An 18,810-nucleotide genomic window follows, 5' to 3' on the forward strand; every position below is an offset into this window, starting at 1 on the left:
TATGTGCCTTAGTTTCAGTCACTACTCTACTCATTAGTTCCTCATTAGGTCATCATTAGTTCCTCAGTAACTACTCATTAGTTCCTCAATAAGTACTCTAAATGTATGGGCCTTCGTTTCTGTCACTACTCGACTCATTAGTTAATCAGTTAATTAGGTCTTCATGAGTTCCACAGTAACCACTCTAAATGTATGTATGTGCCTTAGTTCCTCAGTAACTACTCTACTCATTAGTTCTCAATAAGTACTCTAAATATATGTGCCTTAGTTTCCGTCACTACTCGACTCATTAGTTCCTCATTAGGTCTTCATCAGTTCCACAGTAACTTCTCTAAGTGTATGTGCCTTAGTTCCACAGTAACTACTCTAAATGTATGTGCCTTAGTTCTCAGTAACTACTCATTAGTTCATTCATTCTTCATTAGTTCCTGTACTCTAAATGCATGTGTCTTAGTTCATCAGTAACTACTAATTAGTTCATCAGTCACTACTCTAAATGCATGTGCCTTTGTTCCTCGGTAACTACTCTACTAAGTTCCTCAATAATTCCTCTGAATATATGTGTCTTAGTTTGTCACTACTCAACTCATTAGTTCCTCATTAGTTCCTCAGTAACTACTCTACTAGTTCTTAGTTCATCTTTAGTTCTACAGTAGTTCCTCAATAACTACTCTAATCTTTGTGTTTCTGTGACTACTGTACTCATTAGTGCCTCGAGTTCTTCATTAGTTCCTCAGTAACTACTCTAAATATATGTGCCTTAGTCATTAGTTCCTCATTAGTTCGTCATTAGTTCTTTAGTAACTACTATTTTTAAGATATGCCTCTATTAGTCGCACATGGGGAAATTCCATCTTGTGTACCTCCATTTTGTGTACTTTATTGTACTGTTTTCAAATACTTAATGAAAAGAGATTGTGTGGAACAAGCAGCATATAAGAAATAGCATCAAATAAATCCCAAATGTAATGTGCAACAGGGCAATAGACCTCTGGGACTGCATAGTCTACACCAGGGACGCCCAAACCACGTCTGGGCTTTTGTAAAAAAAAAAAACACCATTTAACACAGATCACATGATCTGTGAACACTACAAAGGAGGACAGACTAGAGAAAAAAGGTTCCATTAACACTAATAACTATTTGCTAAGAAAAGGTAAAGGATATCAAAGTGTTTGGACATCTTGAGTTGATTTGAATGGAAAGTAATGGCGCATTAAAGTTAGTTGACGGAGATTTAGCACGCTACAAAAGCAGTCTATCAGAGGACCGTGTTCATTTCATGTCACATTACGGCATCGCGTCTCTTTCATGCGTCACCATCCATCACGGCCAGGTCTCTTTGAATTGCGGGATGGGATGTCGTGTAATGTGAAAATAGTCATATTCGATCATGACTCCCCCGGCGATGGGACCCCGATAGCGGCGTGAACAAGGTGTGGGGTGCAGGTTATTTATTGTGTAGGCGCTACGCTGTCTCACGAACACTAGCGGATGGAATTTTTGCCACATTTACATATGTTCAACCCTAAAACCAGGCACCCTAATGCAACACGGGCCCTCGTCTGTACGTGCGAGGCCGCCATGTTAACATCTGCACTCACTACAGCTTGTAATTATTGTAAATACACACAGAACACATTGTTAATTAGCGTAGAATCCGGAGAGGAATAAAATTTACACACAAATCCCAGAGTGATGATTCAACTGTTTGACACTGCTCGTGGCCACAACATCAGGCACAGCTGCGGTCTAACGAGATCCAACCACAGTTTATTAAGTGCTGCTTTCTGCAATCAGCAGCGAGCGGTCTGACAAGAAAGAGGCAGTATTACCGAATGGCATTTAAGCATTGCCATTAAAACATTATATTTATATTACATTCAGTAACTCATTTTTTTCACCAATATAATTTTGCAAGTGACTCTACGCTATTTAGCTACAGTGTTGTACTTTTAAAAGAATACAAAGACACACACACACATTCTTGTTTTATGTCTCCTTTGCCCGTCTCCTGTCCATTTGTCGTCTCAATGTTCTACCAGCAGACCCATCCTTCAAGGGTATTTCCTGCTCTCTTGCAGATAAGCTGCATCATACATCAGAAGGCTATTTTCGTAAGACCAAGACCTTCAGGAGGGCACGTTGCAACTCTGACATTCTTCAGACTCAGGGAGTGGAAAGTGAGATGTATGAGGGCGCGAGCAGTGCCAAGCAAAGCTCAGCAAACGGCGTCTAACAAACAAACAAAAGGATCCTAGAGACCCTTAATTAAGTTCTCATTTGCGAATAAGCCTCCTTTTTATTGAATAAATACATTGCAATAGTCGGGAGCCTGACTGCATTGCCATAAATGACACATATGTAAAGGCTACCCTCTAGCGGTCGGAAAAGTCATTACATAGGAAGTGTTCCCCTAGCATACAGTACATGTACAGTAAGGCTAGAATAGCCGTCGGGCTTAGCATTGCTACACGTGTTGCTTAACAAGAGATCAAAGTGGCCCTTGCATCATCATTTACGATGTAGACACCCCTGATTCAGATGGACTGGACTCTACCATTGGCCTTCTAGTGTGGGGGAGCGGTTCCACTGTGACTCAAATGGCGAAAAGACAACACTAATATAATGCCCCATAATTCATTTTCAAATAATTAGAAATTTCATATTTCATATATTATAATATGACCTCAAGTGGTTAGCGCGCAGGCCACACAGCTAGGAGACCTAAGTGTGATTCCACCCTCCGCCATCTCTGTGTGGAGTTTGCATGTTCTCCCCGTGCATGCGTGGGTTTTCTCCGGGTACTCCGGTTTCCTCCCACATTCCAAAAACATGCTAGGTTAATTGACGACTCCAAATTGTCCATAGGTATGAATGTGAGTGTGAATGGTTGTTTGTCTATATGTGCCCTGTGATTGGCTGGCCACCAGTCCAGGGTGTACAACGCCTCTCGCCTGAAGACAGCTGGGATAGGCTCCAGCACCCCCGTGACCCTTGTGAGGATAAGCGGTAGAAAATGAATGAAGTTATGACAACAATGTTATAATTATTACATTTATCTCACAAGTTAAACGTTATATGTTATTATGACTTTCATCCCATAATTATGACTTATTAGCTCACGATTTGACGTCTTATTTCCTAAATATGAATTTATCTCACAGTTTATCTCACTTTTTATCTTGTATTTTTTATTTAACTATCTCCTAATTAAGACTTTTTTCTTGATTTCATCATTTTGATTTGTTTATGCCATAATTATGACTCACCTATCTCATAATAATGACTTTTTATCTCTTGATTTTGACATTTAATCTCATTTCAACTTTTATCTCATCATTTGGACTTCTTATGTCATAGTTTTGACTTCCATATTTCTTTTATGACTATATCTCTTAATTGTGAATTTTTTTTCTCATATTTATTTCTTAACTAACTCATAGTAATGACTTTTTATCTCATAATTTTTACTTTAAATCTCATAATGTTGACATTTTATCTCATCATTTCAACTTTTATCTCATCATTTGGACTTTTTATGCCATAATTTTGACTTCCATATTTCTTCAATGACTATATCTCTTAATTTTGACTTTTTTCTCGTATTTATTTTATTTCCTTTCTCATAATAATGACTTTTTATCTCATAATTTTGACTTTATATCTCATCATTTCAACTTATATCATCATTTTGAAATAATCAGGAATTTCATATCTCATAATATGAATATGTCTATTAATTTGGCTTTTTTTTCTTGTATTTATGACTTACCTATCTCATAATAATGATCTTTTATCTCATAATGATGACTTTCTATCTCGTAATTTCGGCTTTTTATCTCATAATTATGACTTTCCATTGGGATATATTTTTTTGTTTGTTTCAGTGCTGGATACGGGCTTTAATTATTATTTTGGCGTCTAAATAATAAAAATGGTAGTCCGTCTGATGCTCACATCTTAATGGCGTTCTCCATAAACCAGGAAGTAGCAAGATGGCTAACTAACTAAGTCACAGATGGACACAAACGTGTTACTCCTTGATTTTCACACTTTTTAGGGAGGAGGTAGCCTCCTAACTAACCAAAAATGCACTTTTTTTTACCCGTTTCATACTTATGTGTCATGATACCTGATAAATGGGTCAATATATCGTGGAAGTGGGGACGATATGTTTGCTGTTTGAAGTCCTTACGTCCCTCCATCATCTCCCCACTCAAACCAGTCTGACCCTTTTGCTCCGGCCGTGTGTCTCAGGGTGTTTGTGTCCAAATTCCCCCCCCGGTGATAGAAGGTGAACATTCTTGTAAACATGTCCCCTCTTGCCTTTGCAATGGCAAAGACAGTGATCCATGCATGACAATCTGATAAGGAGACTTCAAGATGGTGACGGGGGGAGAAGGGCGGGGGTGGGGGTAAACGATCACCTCCCTAGCCGCAGGAAGACGTTACACAGACACATGTTGGTGAGACTGTCAACATGTTTGTGACGGATTGTCCACCAAAGCGTCCCAAACGGGTATCTTTTGAAGAATATAGAGAGCGGAAATGATAGATGAGGAGGGGTTACCGACCTGCATGAGCAACCCGTCGTCCATTCACTCCACGACATCACGACAAACATTCTAATTTGACCTCAAATAACAAATCATTGTAATGGCACTGCATCAGTACCGTGGCGACCCCTGATCCCCTTTTGCGGCGGCGCTATGACCGGCCTAGAAAGCTAGCTAACTGTGTGCTCTAAATGAGAAAACAATGTTTTAAAACAAATTTACTGTATTTGGAACAATATTTCAACTCTCAACATGGGCTATATATCGTATCTGTTTGGTCCATTATTTCTCCTTAACTTGATTTTGCGTACAGCCATGGAACTGAGGAAAATGTCATTTTGCAACATTTGAAAAAAACAGCCCCTCTCAGGCCAGAAAAGTACCTGAAAAAAATCGAGGCTCTGATGTAGATATAATGACGGTTAAAGTCATCACCTGTACAATTTTCAGCATTAAAATAACCCCAATGACCCATGAGTGGAAGTGTGTATTGAGTAGGCCTGGATGTGATGTATTTTACTCAATGCTGCCCTCTTGTGACAAACTCATGAACACCACCCAGTACTTCTGCCAATGGTTGTAATCTTACCGTTCAAGTTAGGGGGGCTCGAATTGAGTCTTAGACGACAAATTCACAATATATAACGACAAATTCTCTTAATCGTCGGCGGAATTATTTAAAAAATGAGGACGAATGTTGTGTTTGTTTTCATTTAGATTTTTCTGTGAGTTGTCAGGTTACTTCCTGGTTCACGAGGTTAGGAATAGACGGAGTGGATTCTATTTTCCAGTGATCGTCGAGTATTGACCGAGTCGTTCAAGTTAATGAGTTTTTTTTCTGAACCGAGAATTGCGGGTATTCGACTCTGTTAAGTCGTTCACTTAGCCTGCTGCTGCTAGCTAAATTAAAAAGTAGTAAGGTTCAGGAAATCGCGAACCTGGACTCAGTAGACCACGTGTCAATGGAGGGCTGAGACACTGCAGGTTTTCTCTCTAACCGGTTTCTCCAACAGGTGTTTTAATTGATGAGGTCCTTCCCTTAAATCGGAGGAGGTGTTGATCATTAATAGCAGCCGTTAGAGTGACTTCCTGGATAGACAACCTGCAGTGTCTCGTGGGCTCACGAGTTTAGTGAGTCGGTTAAGTGGACGTGATGCGCATGTGCGAGTGTCTCGGGTGACGTAGACGCCTCATGGAGAGCTGAATCCTACGTCGGCGGCAACGCCATATTGTATGTGGCAAGAAAGTACGAGAAGATGGCTAATTCATGTTCTGCATGGAATTATACTGAACGGTTTACTGAGCTCTCCAAACGAGAGCTCACGTGACTACCTTTCACAGGTAAGACTGTAAATAAAATATTTGATTGTATTTGGCCATTTTAACATTTTATTAACATAATTTAACAAACAATGCTGTTGAGTCTAACATAATTTGACACTGTGGTATAATGCTGTGGATGCTAACATAATTTGACTTTGGAGTCAAGGTTTTTGCTTGTTGTGGGCTGGAGACCAAGAATCAATGCTAGTAATACACACCTCTCCCAAAATGCTTTATTGTTACAAGTAAACAATATAAAATAACTTTTAAATACAAAACAATTGGACCTTTTGCTATATTGTCACCACCTTTTCAATGCTTGCTGTAGAAAGACAACCAGTCATTAGGGACTTTTAACACTTTTTTCACCAAAAATCAAGCGATTAGCAAAGGTTTTGCATTTTAATAATTCCTGCCAGTGAAACCCGACACAAACACATCAGTCAGTCAGTCTTTGTTCTGTCTTGTCGCCGCGCCTTCTGCTTGAGTTGCAGCGTCTTCAGCTCAGCCATGGTGGAGAAGGTCTTGTACAACCACACCGTCTGTAGACAGCAGGGTTTTTTTTGTCCCCACAAATATTCATAAACATCTCTGTTTGATATAGCGTTAAAATGATAGCATTACTCACCACAATAATAATGGCGTTGAAGAGAAGCGGAATGGAGAAGACGAGTGATATGAACATGCCTTTAGAATCAAAGTACTGGAATTGGGAAAAAGACCTGCAATAGATGACAGCTTATTTATGGACACAGGATTGAGTACATTGAACAAAAAGGTGCTACAAATTGTAACGTACCTCCAGTTCATGGCTGCTAGCTCATTTAAATATTCTGCACTGTATACCAAGCCAACTGTGGTGACATAAGATCGTGTCAGATGATTACACTCACAGACCATATTAGGAACATCTACACATGGTGCAAATCCATATTGTAGTAAAGCTGCATTGCATCACATTGAGAGGTTAGAGACTACAGACATCGTTTTTCAACGTACCTATGAGGAGGAAGTGGCAGATCTGAGCTCTGTAATACTTGCACGTCAACACAGTCAAGGACAGACACACAATGTGAAACACTAAACCGGCAATAAGCCACGGCTCTGACCACTGCACCTAAAAGTCGGAAAACACAAACGTTGAAGCGGCGATGCGTTTTGCTTACAGCATACAAGCATGTTTAATTGAGGGGGTAACGTTGAACTTACAGACATGAGAAAAGTCCATATTGATGTAATTCTTAAATTGCTGAAACCATCGATAGGCACAGCACTGACGTTGACAGGTTTTTGGGTCGCCATCCTCACCAAAAACTTAGCTGTAGCATGCATGTAAACAGAGCAAATAGCGGAAGCAAGGAATCTTGTCGCACGGGAGTGACGTAAGCGACCAACTTTTTGCGTAAATACAAGATATTATAGATATAGATAAGATATTAACACAATCTAGTGACGTAAAATTCAAAACAGATATTACAAAAAAACTAAAACAAAATAGAGTATACACGAAAAAACCTCTGTATAACATGCATGTAAACAGCAGGAAGCAAGGAAGGCATAGTAGTGACGTCAGAAGTAAGCGACCAACCTTTTGCGTGAATACAAATTTTATTCACTATAAACACAATCTAGTGACGTAAAGTCCAAGCGACTGTTACCAAAACATACAAACCAAAATAGAAAGAGTATACTCACACGTAAATGTCAGTGTCCATTGTACTACACTTTTGAAATGATCACTGTGTGTGTGTGTGTGTGTGTGTGTGTGTGTGTGTGTGTGTATATATATATACACACAGGAATTATTATACCGTATACGATCATGACAAACACAGAAAGGCATTGCGTTTTATGTACATTTTTAGATATTTACCGACACATATAATCACTTGCAAAATCCGTGGTAACCACTACACGTTTTCATCATATTAGATGCACGTCCCACAACTCAGTGCTTTCACTTACACTATTGATCACTCGCTTTTCTGTTCTGGTGCACTTTCTTTTCCCACAAGTTTAATTTGAATCAAACCACACATTTCAAGGCACACATAGTGTCAATAGAAATTAATATTATAAAAAATGAAAGGAACTAGTCCAAGAGTAGGATGTCAATCTACAAGACAGGAGGATGAGGAGGACAGGGGTTTATGTTGTGCTTCTTCCCGGGTTGAAGTCAGGCATGAAGGTGGCAGCCACTGCAATGGGAGTCGAGTAGCCCAGTGCAAAATTGTGCAGTCCCAGCATGAAGCATTTCCATGTGGAACGCAGTGCCTTTCCAACATTCTGGAAGACAAACATATACACACATATTTAGATTGTTTGCATGAAATTCAAATACCCCAAAAAATATATTAAAGAATTAAATGGACGAAAAATTGAATTGAATAGAAATATTATAATTAAGTAATCACTCTATAAGATTACCTTTCTAATATTACGAGGGGGAAATGGTGCAATTTTATAAGAATTAATGTGAAATTTTAAGTAAAATGTGTAATTTTATGGAAATAAGTCCTTTTAAAGTCAAAGTATTTGTAATATCATGAGAAAAAAGTGCTTTTAAGATAATTAACGTAAAATTTTGACAATTAAGTCATAATTTCCACACAAAAAAGTATATTTTATGCACATAAGTAACATTTAGTGGGTACAAATAATAAATAAAATAATAATAATAAATAATAATAAAATGCTCTGAGGAATTTTTTTTTTTTACAAGACTTTACAATATTAAAGTCTGAATATTTTGGGGGAATATTATATACACTAGTTTCCTCCCACATTCCAAAAACATGCTAGGTTAATTTGTGACTCCAAATTGTCCATAGGTATGAATGTGAGTGTGAATGGTTGTTTGTCTATATGTGCCCTGTGATTGGCTGGTGACCAGTCCAGGGTGTACCCCCCGCCTCTCACTCAAAGTCAGCTGGGATAGGCTCCAGCATACCTGCTTCATTTTCCTCAAGCTTTTGCATATTATCCTAAACCTCCCACTACAGATGATTCATGTTTCTGCACAGGCAGGGTTGAACAACAAAAGCACAGCAGGGTCTTGTTTTTTTAAGTAGTCCTAAAAATGGAGCGTTGTAAACTCCATTGTCTCCTGCTTCATTGGAACAGGAAAGGGCAGACCATGAGTGTGGGGGTCAAAAGGGGGACAGGATGTCAAGATGCTTTGGAAAAGTAAGTCCTCCAGCTCATGTTCTGTCTGAAATGTGTAATGTTCTTAAAGAAATCAGATCAGTTAGTCCACGTGGTAACATCAGCGCATAACAATTATACCAACCTTCTTGACTTTTTTGTACTTTTCCTTCTTCCTCTTCTTCTTCTCCTCTTTAAATCGGATATCTTCCTCAATGAGCGCCTTGTAGCGTCCCGTTAGGAAAGCCACTCCCGGCATCTCCCTGCAACTCGTGTTGATCTCATCACGGTCGCACTCCTCCACACAGTCCACATGTCGCTGGTACTGTCCCGTCTCTGTATCTCTGGGCAGCAGCGTCCTCCATGGAACACCTTTGGGCTTCATGGCGGTTGTGGAGGCTTTGGCGGATGTAGCGTCGGGAGGAGGAGAATGAGGAGGAGGAGGAGGGGCTACAAAAACTTGGGTTTCCTCAGAAGGGGGTCATGGATTTTGTCAACAGATATTATGTGCATGAGTGCAAGTACATTCCAGATTGTGCACTGCTGTGTGCAAAAGAGCTGGCATAAAATCTCTTAAAAGGTTCAAATCCTCCTCCTCTTCCATAGGCTAACTTTCATATTTTATATTTAATACAGAGTGGTGATTCTATTCTGGAAATTCTGGAAAGTGTGCAATGGTTGGTATAGGACAAATGTGTGGGGTGAGGTTCGCTCATGACCATTTTTATTGGCCAGTAGGGCAGTTATGATTCAGCTGAGTGAATTCCGCCTAGCAACAAGTGGGCATAATTGGAATATGACTAATTAAATCTGCTTAGCAACAAATGTGATGGCTAGTTTCTGACAATAGGCACAATGTAGTTATGAATGAATGAAGTTGCTAATGGGGATTAATCATGATTAATCTGTTAATGTTTTTTTTTTAAATATATTGCAGTTATTCAGCATGTCGTAACTCATGTCTTATCAGGTTCACACCTTATTTTCCTTGCGTTCTGAGTTTTGGTCCCTATCAGGATCCTTGAGACGGAGGATTCTGATTAGTGTACTCTCTGGAAGAGAACTGCAACAAAGAAAGGAAAATGCTTTGAAAAGCAAAAAATATTAAAGTCCATTTGTCCCTAGAGGTGTCATTACCTCATGCTCTGTGGCGTCAGGAAAATGAATTGTCTGTAACGTTGGCCGTCAGCCACTTTCAGCATCATGTCCATTGAGATCCTTCTGTTCACCATGTCCTAATTCAAAGCACACAAAGCATTCGGAGTTGCGTTACAAACATACTGCGTTGACAAGACAATAAGACAACTGAAATTAACTGTCACGATATGTCATCATAAATAAACTGACAAATCTATAATTAATCCATGTGATGGGTATGGGCGGAGCACACTCGTAGAAAGAATAGGCCTCGGAGCATTCCTGATTGCTGATTCCTGTATTTCATCAATGGTTTTTGTTATCTATTTTTGCATACAAAAACACATTAGGGCCTCATAAATAATAAGGGTTATTATTACCATGTAAACATCAAATTCATCCAGGCAGCGGAAAGGCGCCTCAGTGATGGCCCAGAGAGAGAGCACAAAGCAGACTGTGGAGAAGGAGCGCTCGCCCCCCGACAGAGAGCGCATGTTGCTCATGTCGGCCGTGTTTCCTTTACCCGGTTGCACCTGCAAAGAAAAGAAGGGGGGTTATTGGAATGATTAAGGCCGCCAAAATGCCGCTCTGGAATGTTCTTACAGAGATGGAGAGGGTTTCGTTCTTGTGGTCAAAGGTCATGCTTCCCATGTAGCCCCTCTGGGCCAGCATGCTGTCAAAGTAACATTTACACCTTGCAGTCAGGGACCTGAAGCACATGGGGGGGGATGCAGAGTATAGGCTTTTAAAAGCTGTCCCAGTGATCAAAAGGTGAAACCACGCCACATTTACCTTCTGAGTTCAGTGTAAGCCTGAAGTCTTTTTTTCATAACAGTATCCAGGCTATTGATGAACATCTTGAGGTTCTTCATTTGCTGAGCCATGTTCTTGTACTCCACCAGCGCCTCCTGGTACTGCCTGTGCAGATGTGGAGATGTGTTCATGGTAAAATGAAATAACCAAGAGAGGAGATGAAGCCATTAGCAGTGTGGAATAATGCATGCATGAAAAATGCTTCAGTAGGTTTAGAAATGCATTTTGCAGAAAATAAAAGGCACCTGATAATCTCCAAGCGGTCCCCCTCCTGCTTCTCCTGGTCGTCGATCTTCTTCCTGAGGCGGCTGATCTCTGTGTCTAAACTCCTGGCGGTCCGACACACATCCAGGCGCTCCGGACAAATCTGTTTGGCTTTGGAAATGTCATCCTGAATGACCAAAAGAGCAAAATCATGAGTCCTTCCTGAAACTTGGGAGGGAGCCTCCATAACTTGGTTAACACTGAACCTGAAGGTCCTGCTCCTTGCTCTTCAGCGTGGCTTCCAACTCCTGGATGCTTTGCAGATGGGCGCTGCGTTTCTCGTCATAGTGCTTCTTGTGATGCTTGCATCTCACCACGTCCTGGTCCGCTTTGATCAGCTCCTCCTTTTGGAGGACATGGCCATCAATCAGATGGCATGATGGATGTTTAGGAAACAAAACAAGGGCCTCGTCTCACCTTGATTGAGTCGGCGTCCTCAGTGATGGTACTGATGCGTTCCTTGTGCTGCCTGTACTCTTGCTCCGCCTTCTCGTAGGACACTTTGAGCTCGCTCATCTGAGCTAGCATCTCCTCGTACTCTGTCCTTTTTGATGAGATCTTAGCGACGATCTCCTGAAGATCCTCCTCCTGTGATAGAGTTTTGTTAACATTGTCTCTTGGTAAGATGGAATCTGCTGCTCGGTACCAACCAGTGGCTTGAGGTCCTCCATCTGAGGCTCTTCCATATTCTCTAGGTCAGAGAGCTCCAGTTTTAACTTTGTGGATTTATCCTGCAACAAATTGAAGATCATCAACCTCTGAGCAAACTCAGCATCAGTCACCAAATAAGGAGAAGCAATACATTGGCATTCTTCTGCTCTGAATGGGCTCTCTTCTCCAGCCTCTCGTTCTGCCTGATGTCGTCATCTAACTTCTTGATTTCGTGCTGCAAAGTCGACGCCTGAGCTTTTTGGTTCTCCAGCTCTCTCTGCAGGTGTCTGGAAATAGCAAATCACTGGTTCACATTCACAACACCACAACCTAGCCAGCAGATGTAGATGAAGTAGAGCATCACCGTATCTCTTCCTCGACATCTCCAGAGAGGTAGTTGGCTCGAGTCTGCTCGGCTGTGTAACTGCGGTCGGTGAAGATCTGATCGCCGTCCTTGGAGAAAGCCTGGTGGCAGTTGGGAGGAGGGTGTCTGGACTGCATCACTTGTCGAGCCTCGGTGCGATTCTACAAACACAAAATCGTCAGCGCAAATGGCTAAAACTAGGGGTGTCGAAAGATTACACGTGACAAGTTTTTAATTTAATTAATAATAATATAATGATTAATTAACAAATTAATATTAGCTTGCTAACTTTGCTGGCCTTAATCTATCACCATATGCATGCATGTCTATCTTTCTTGGCTCTCCTCAATCAGAGAGGAAGAGCTCAATCTGCATTGGTTTCAGCACCTTGGAGCCTTTGTCCCATAGAACTAGGGCTGGCCCATATATCCATATTTCTTTTAGGCACCATATCCAAAACAAGCATATTGATATCCACTGCATTTGATGTGGAGGTCTCATGTTTCAAGATGGTGCCGCCAGAGTGCACGCTAATTACGGTAGCTCAGTATCTTTTGCAGCGTTTTTAGTGTTTAATACTGCTTTATTTATGACTGTCTTATTATGGTGCCAAACCAACCCCTTCAGTTTTGGTCCATATTGCCCAGCATTATGTAGAACAATAGCATGAATGGAGTGATCCCAGTGAGTAATGTGCAGTTGTCATTCTCACTTTTAAATACATGTTTTATTTTTTACAGTCAATGCACCTCTATTCAATCAACCACCGAGTCTCCTATAGTTGGCCTATAATTGGCGGGAGTTAGTAGATGTAGTGGAAGTATCCTGAGTGGTCACCATCCAGCAGCTTTTGCTCCTCATTTGCTGGTGGGGAATTCCTGTGCATTACGCTTTTCCCGCACTGTTGTTTACAATGAACTCACCATCGCCATTACAACATGGGTGCTATAGCTGCTGTGGTGTGCATTCTACTTAATAAATACCCACGTCTTCAAACAGACCTACCATTTCCTTTCCATATTGTATTACCTTAATAAGCAAAATGCTCTCGATACTTTTCTGATCGATCAGGCAGTTGGTCACAATTGGGTCCTCGATTTCTAGAGCTTGAAGCACAGAGGGATAGTCCGGGTGATTCACCGCCCTGGAAGTGACAAACCAAACAATAACTCTTGATTGTTGAGTTTTACAGTCTTCTTGGGAGGACGGAAGCCTCTACCTCTTTCTTGTATCATAGACATGTGTGATAAATTGACCGGTGATAATGGGAGGCCGACGGCCCCCCGGAAACACTTTGTCCATGAGCCCCTTCAGCACTTTCTCATCATCGTAATTGTCACAAGTGAAGGCCTGCAGAAGACTTTTCAGACACACTTCTATGGCGAGAGCCAGCTCTGGGTCCTTCAGAGTGATAAGGTGACCTGGAGCAGGAAGGCACAGACATAGCAGAGATGCAATTGTTTCCAATTGGGCTCAAAATCCTACCTAGAGGTCCTCGGGGTCTGTGCTTGAAGAGGCCTCTTTTGTGAGCCTCCTGGATGGCATTGAGCAGCGCGGGCATGTGCTCCCCAAAGCGCCGCAGCCGATTGGATCGACTGTCTTCCATGGTGCGCAAATTCTTAGTTTTGGCTTCTATGGAATGACTGAGTAGGTTGTGCTCTTTCCTGAAGTCACATCAGTGTTTGAGGCTTTGAACTATTCCAAAATAATGCTTCATTTATAAGATCTCACTTTAATTTTCCATGCTCCTCCTTTGCACGATGGGAGGCGTGTTGATACTGATCGATCTGCTGATCCAGTGTTGTGATCTGGTGAGTCAGATCTTCCAGTTCGGTCTCTATTTGTTGCATACGCTCCGCCTTGGCCTTGCTTTCTGACCCACTTATCTGAGTGATGCTGAATGGATCAATACAAAAAACGATGCATTATTCATGTTACATTTTCAACATAACAGAACATGTTCCCAGGGGCCACACCTCAGCTTCAGATCATTTATCCTGGAGGACAGCTGGGCCTTGTCCTTTTCTAGGACCCTCACGTTAGTGTTGCATCTGTGGACTGTGACCTGGAACACAAAAAAACCCCACATAAAACGTGGAACCACAAAGTCTCATATATTCATAGTACAATGTCCTTCACTACATCGCTTGCTACCACATAGTGTTAGTCAAAAATATGCACGTTTAAGCAAATTGTACATTTTTTCGCCCAAATTAAGCATTTTCAAGGAAAAAAAATAGCTAAATGCACTAAAATACAAATACAGTATAATCCAAACTTGTGAATGCAGTATTCTATGTTGGTCAATAACCCCCACAACAAACTAAAACTCAACTCTGAACCCCGACATCACTTTCTGTCCATCAACTGTGCTCCTGAACAAGGTAAACTGTCTAAAATGGCTTATTATATCTACTATACTGGGTAATACGAATGTAATGGTGACTATAGGGGTGCTATTTTATGTCTAGATTGCTCTAATAATGTTAAAATATGTATTTAGAAAATCCATAATTGTGAAAATACTCCATTCATAAAGAAGTAATGCTACTTCATGGAAATTCACTATCACCGATAAAGGAGGAATTACGATACTTAGTAAGGTAGTAAACCCTGACCTCACTGGACTTGAGTAGGGCATTCCGTTTCTGTGCTTCGGCCTTCAACTCAGCACATTTGGGTTGGAGCTCCTGGACCTGTTGTGTGATCCCTTCCAACTGTTCCTGGATGTGTTTGTATATCTTCTCAGACTCCTTGACCTTGTTCTACAGTCACAGCAGAGGTGGGTTATTGGAATCGGAAAGACGAGGGTTTAGAACACTGCAAGTCTATCGTTACCTTGCATTCTTTCACTTTTTCATCATATTTTTCAGTGGAACATTTGTCCGCCTGCAGCTTCTCTCTTACTGGTTCCAAGTCTTTCTCCGTCTCAGACACCTGCAAGTCACAACATTCAGACAAAGTCTCTCTACCTACTGCACTTTAATGTGGGGTAAAAGGATCTGACCATCGCCCAGGCCATCTGCTTCTGTAATTCCTCCAGCTTGGTTTGCATCTCGTCAAGCGATGCCAGGTTCTTGTATCTGTCCTCTTTCTCCTGGGACTTTCTCTTGAGCTCTTTCAAGCACTGTCAGAAACGGCCAAGTGTGAGTGCATCCCTAATATTTTAATGACAGTATTCAGCTTACACTTACCTCACCGTGTTGCTCCACTTTATCTTCAGTGAGACGTTTGGTAGTTTTAATGTGCACAAAGTCATCTTTCATCTGCTCCAGTTGTGTGGCTTTCATGAAAAACTGAAGTGGAAAAAGGAAAAATATTACAGTATCACCGTGAATGTGCTGGCAGCACTCGTGCAGCCCCACACCCCGATGCTACCATCACTATTTGAGAAGACAAACATTGGGCCTGAAATGTGAGATACTGAATTATTATTTTTAAATATACAAACAAAGTTAGCTAAACAAACCCTGTATTTGTCCCCTTCCCCTTTGGAGTGTAGGAAGTATTTGCTCATCTCTTGGGTGAGAACTGACACAGGATTGTTGACCTTTAGGGAAGAAAGACAGGATAGTTTGTCCCTTTGTTGAACAACACAATGAACCTTTATGAACAAGTCACCACATCGCATACCTGAATATTAAAATTGTCCAGAATAGACTCAAGCTCTTCCTTTTTGCTGGAGATAATATGGCCTACAAGAAAGATGAACCATGTTGCATTTCTAATAATGCTTAATATTATGGCCACATCATTTTTTTACAAAGCAACAGGTGATACTTTAACAGCATTTTGGTCAACCTTACCGGTTTTGCTCTTTATTTTATACGTTCTCACTCCATCACGGGTTAGCTTCACATCTATAATGATGGCTGGACCATACACCTCGGGTTTGAAGGCGTCCCTTCCTTTGTTGCGCAGTGTGATGGATACATCAGCCGTGCTGTGAAACCAGAGGAACTGAGGTTAGCATCTTCATGTATTAGGGCAGCATTTCTCCATTAATACATATGCCAGACATTTCATTAGGTAGCCAATGTGATGCAATGCTATAGCAAAATGTTGTCTGTACAAGGTGTATCACGGTATGACAACGTGACGGTTTGAAAACCACTGCAATTGTTCGCGATACCATTTCTACAATATGAGAGAAAGTAGATGTCCAGTGGACAAGTAGGAGTCCAGTGTGGCTACTACGTGACTCTGTCACATCCTGTGTTATTCCTCGCAGTTGGAACTGGGCTTCAATGTGTTGCCAAAAATGGAAATGTGTGGTGCGAGCTGCCATTATGGGAGTAGGGGGGATTCTGTTATTTTTTAAATTTATTTTAAATACACATATGTTACACTTTCCTATATGTGCCCTGTGATTGGCTGGCGACCAGTCCATGGTGCACCCCGCCACTCGCCCGAAGACAGCTGGGATGACTCCAGTGCCCCCCCGGTAGAAAATGACTGAGTACACTTTCATCGTGTTCCATCCATCCATCCAGTTAGGGTGAGAAGCTCAGGCATGTGGGAGGGGCTCAGAGTAGAGCCACTGCTCCTTCACATAGAGAGGAGCCAGTCGAGGTGGCTTGGGACCAGGAAGTCTGAGCTTCCCTACTGAGACCGCTGCCTCTGTGACCCATAAGCGAAGAAAAATGGATGGATGGAAATTATAGAGCTGTAATTATAATACTGTGAAACCGTCAAACCGTGATATTTTTTGCCCAAGGTTATCGTACCATCACAATCTCACACTGACCCATGTCTCATCTTTACCTTTCACCTTCCTTCACAAAACCCTTGAGAGATGCTCCCCTGTTTGTGGCCTGTGCGTTCCCACCTAATGAGACTATGAGGGCAGTCAGGACGGCGCTCTTTCCACCTGCACAAACATGAACATCACACACATTGTACACCACAGTAACAGACTTGATAATAAGCCTCCTGGTTCGAGCTCTACGGCTTAACATGGAGACTATAAATTGTCCTTAGCTCCAAATGTGAGTCTATGTGTGTCCTGTGATTGACTGACGACCAGTACCAGCTCACCTACGACCCTAATGAGGCCGAGCTGTATAGAAAATGGAGAAAATTGAATCTGAACACATTTCCTGAAAATGTTGGTGTGAAGAGTTATCGTTTCAACTCACTTCCATTGCTGCCGACAACAAAGTTGACATTGGGTCCAAAAGTAAAAGGTCCTAAGAGGGCGTGGCACATGAAGTTCTTCAGTGTGATGCTTTCCACGATCCCTGCATCACTAACCATCTGTCCGCCACTTGCCACCTAAAAACACATCCGGTTTGAGCACACCACCACCATCATCATCACTGACTTTGGCGAGAAAGACTAGGACAGAGACTTTAGTACCTGTTTACTAAATCGAGACCCTCCTTTATGAGTGCCGTGATCACCTTTCTTTCCCACTGCTTCCTCCTCCTCTTCGTCATGTTCCACTGGTTTGGCCCGTTTGTGGGGATTGACACTAACAGGACTACTTTTCCTCTTTGACATGTCGCGCTCCAATTCTAGCTGAAGTTACAAGGGACAGCTGCTCGTTCACTGTCAGGCTATGAGTAGACAACAGAATTGTGTCGCCTTGAGTAGACGTTAGTACCACAAACTGTTCAACACCATGATAATAATCCCCAAAAAACACAAGCAGCCATACTCACCTGCTAGCGACGTAGCATTAGCTTAGCCTACAAACGGCTCGTGATGACGGAGCAAAAGGCTAGCGGTTGCTTTGTTTCTCCCTGGGATTATGTATAAAATAAAGTTTTTTAGGGTTTTAAAGCGTATAAAAGCAGCGTACCTATCACAACTATTTGCCGCCTCTTTGTCAGCGGGGCGGATGTGACACCACAGATGTGCGAGTCATGAACAAGTCGTTCAAAGGTTCGCGACGACAACGAACAATTCACTCACTCAGCCCGCGAGCTTCATTGGATTGATGGGAAACTCGGCTCTTTTAAGGGAGTTGGATCTCGCTACAACGGCACGCCGCCACAACTACGCGTCTGTGACGTTTCCGTGTAGCAAAAGGGGGAGATCAGTCACCGTGAACCAGTGGCGAAACTGCAAAATGGTGCAACCAGGATACTAATTTAAATCCTGGTTAGCGGGACTGCATGAGGTGACCAGAAAGAGGGGTTAACTCAGCACCAACAAGCAAAAAAGGAAAAAAAATGACCCTCTTTAGAGGGCGACCCCTAGCGGTGATTGGCTGGAAGTTCAATCACAGTAGCATCACCGTACTCTAAATAGAGATGTCAAAGTCCCCCCTGCTATATATATATATATATATATATATATATATATATATATATATATATATATATATATATATATATATATATATATATATATATATATATATATATATATATATATATATATATATATATATATATATATATATATATATATATATACACACACACACACACACACACACACACACACACACACACACACACACACACACATATTATAGTGTATATACGTGTATAGTCAGCATATCAAATGAAAACCTGCACACTCATTGTGACTGGATTCCAGGGCAGT

At 41.5% G+C, this 18,810-nt stretch overlaps 4 protein-coding genes across 11 annotated transcripts in view; 1 reads left to right on the forward strand and 3 right to left on the reverse strand.

The window, feature by feature from the left end:
• Positions 1 to 3,596, forward strand: part of acp1 (acid phosphatase 1) — a 37,668-nt gene extending 34,072 nt beyond the window's left edge. The window contains exon 5 of one of the 6 annotated variants that reach the window (XM_058056201.1): positions 2,085 to 3,595. In XM_058056201.1, the coding sequence (XP_057912184.1) occupies positions 2,085 to 2,261 (177 nt within the window). In that variant the 3' untranslated portion in view covers positions 2,262 to 3,595. Of the gene's footprint in view, positions 1 to 2,084 lie in introns of all 6 variants that reach the window. The other 5 variants (XM_058056195.1, XM_058056194.1, XM_058056198.1 and 2 more) reach the window with 5 other exon arrangements.
• Positions 3,597 to 5,973: 2,377 nt separating this feature from the next.
• Positions 5,974 to 7,256, reverse strand: tmem18 (transmembrane protein 18). Its single transcript, XM_058056203.1, has 5 exons — positions 7,092 to 7,256; positions 6,882 to 6,999; positions 6,682 to 6,736; positions 6,511 to 6,604; positions 5,974 to 6,424 (listed from the first exon to the last, which is right to left on the reverse strand). The coding sequence occupies exons 1-5, from the start codon at positions 7,212 to 7,214 to the stop codon at positions 6,326 to 6,328; spliced, it is 489 nt and encodes a 162-aa protein (XP_057912186.1). The 5' UTR covers positions 7,215 to 7,256; the 3' UTR covers positions 5,974 to 6,325.
• Positions 7,257 to 7,473: 217 nt separating this feature from the next.
• LOC131106789 (required for drug-induced death protein 1-like) lies at positions 7,474 to 9,421 on the reverse strand. The gene is made up of 2 exons (XM_058056206.1): positions 9,172 to 9,421; positions 7,474 to 8,168 (listed from the first exon to the last, which is right to left on the reverse strand). Exons 1-2 carry the CDS (start codon positions 9,409 to 9,411, stop codon positions 8,031 to 8,033), a joined length of 378 nt encoding a protein of 125 aa, XP_057912189.1. The 5' UTR covers positions 9,412 to 9,421; the 3' UTR covers positions 7,474 to 8,030.
• A 520-nt stretch (positions 9,422 to 9,941) lies between these two features.
• si:dkey-119f1.1 (Structural maintenance of chromosomes protein 6-like) lies at positions 9,942 to 18,366 on the reverse strand. 3 transcript variants are annotated; one of them, XM_058056193.1, is made up of 27 exons: positions 17,919 to 18,366; positions 17,614 to 17,775; positions 17,394 to 17,529; positions 17,020 to 17,125; positions 16,062 to 16,198; positions 15,889 to 15,950; positions 15,725 to 15,805; positions 15,450 to 15,551; positions 15,263 to 15,382; positions 15,094 to 15,192; positions 14,874 to 15,020; positions 14,232 to 14,320; positions 13,987 to 14,151; positions 13,741 to 13,919; positions 13,475 to 13,676; positions 13,285 to 13,399; positions 12,256 to 12,416; positions 12,043 to 12,178; positions 11,891 to 11,971; positions 11,658 to 11,828; positions 11,447 to 11,584; positions 11,222 to 11,367; positions 10,956 to 11,081; positions 10,767 to 10,872; positions 10,544 to 10,696; positions 10,164 to 10,261; positions 9,942 to 10,089 (listed from the first exon to the last, which is right to left on the reverse strand). In XM_058056193.1, exons 2-27 carry the CDS (start codon positions 17,755 to 17,757, stop codon positions 9,999 to 10,001), a joined length of 3,291 nt encoding a protein of 1,096 aa, XP_057912176.1. In that variant the 5' UTR covers positions 17,758 to 17,775; positions 17,919 to 18,366; the 3' UTR covers positions 9,942 to 9,998. The 3 variants fall into 3 exon arrangements, with proteins under 3 accessions (XP_057912176.1, XP_057912175.1, XP_057912174.1); XM_058056192.1 differs by having other exon boundaries at positions 17,614 to 17,841; XM_058056191.1 differs by having other exon boundaries at positions 17,614 to 17,813; positions 17,919 to 18,365.
• Between the last annotated feature and the right edge of the window lie 444 nt (positions 18,367 to 18,810).

The sequence above is a fragment of the Doryrhamphus excisus genome, chromosome 19 (assembly GCF_030265055.1).
Source record: "Doryrhamphus excisus isolate RoL2022-K1 chromosome 19, RoL_Dexc_1.0, whole genome shotgun sequence".
NCBI classification, from domain to species: domain Eukaryota; kingdom Metazoa; phylum Chordata; class Actinopteri; order Syngnathiformes; family Syngnathidae; genus Doryrhamphus; species Doryrhamphus excisus.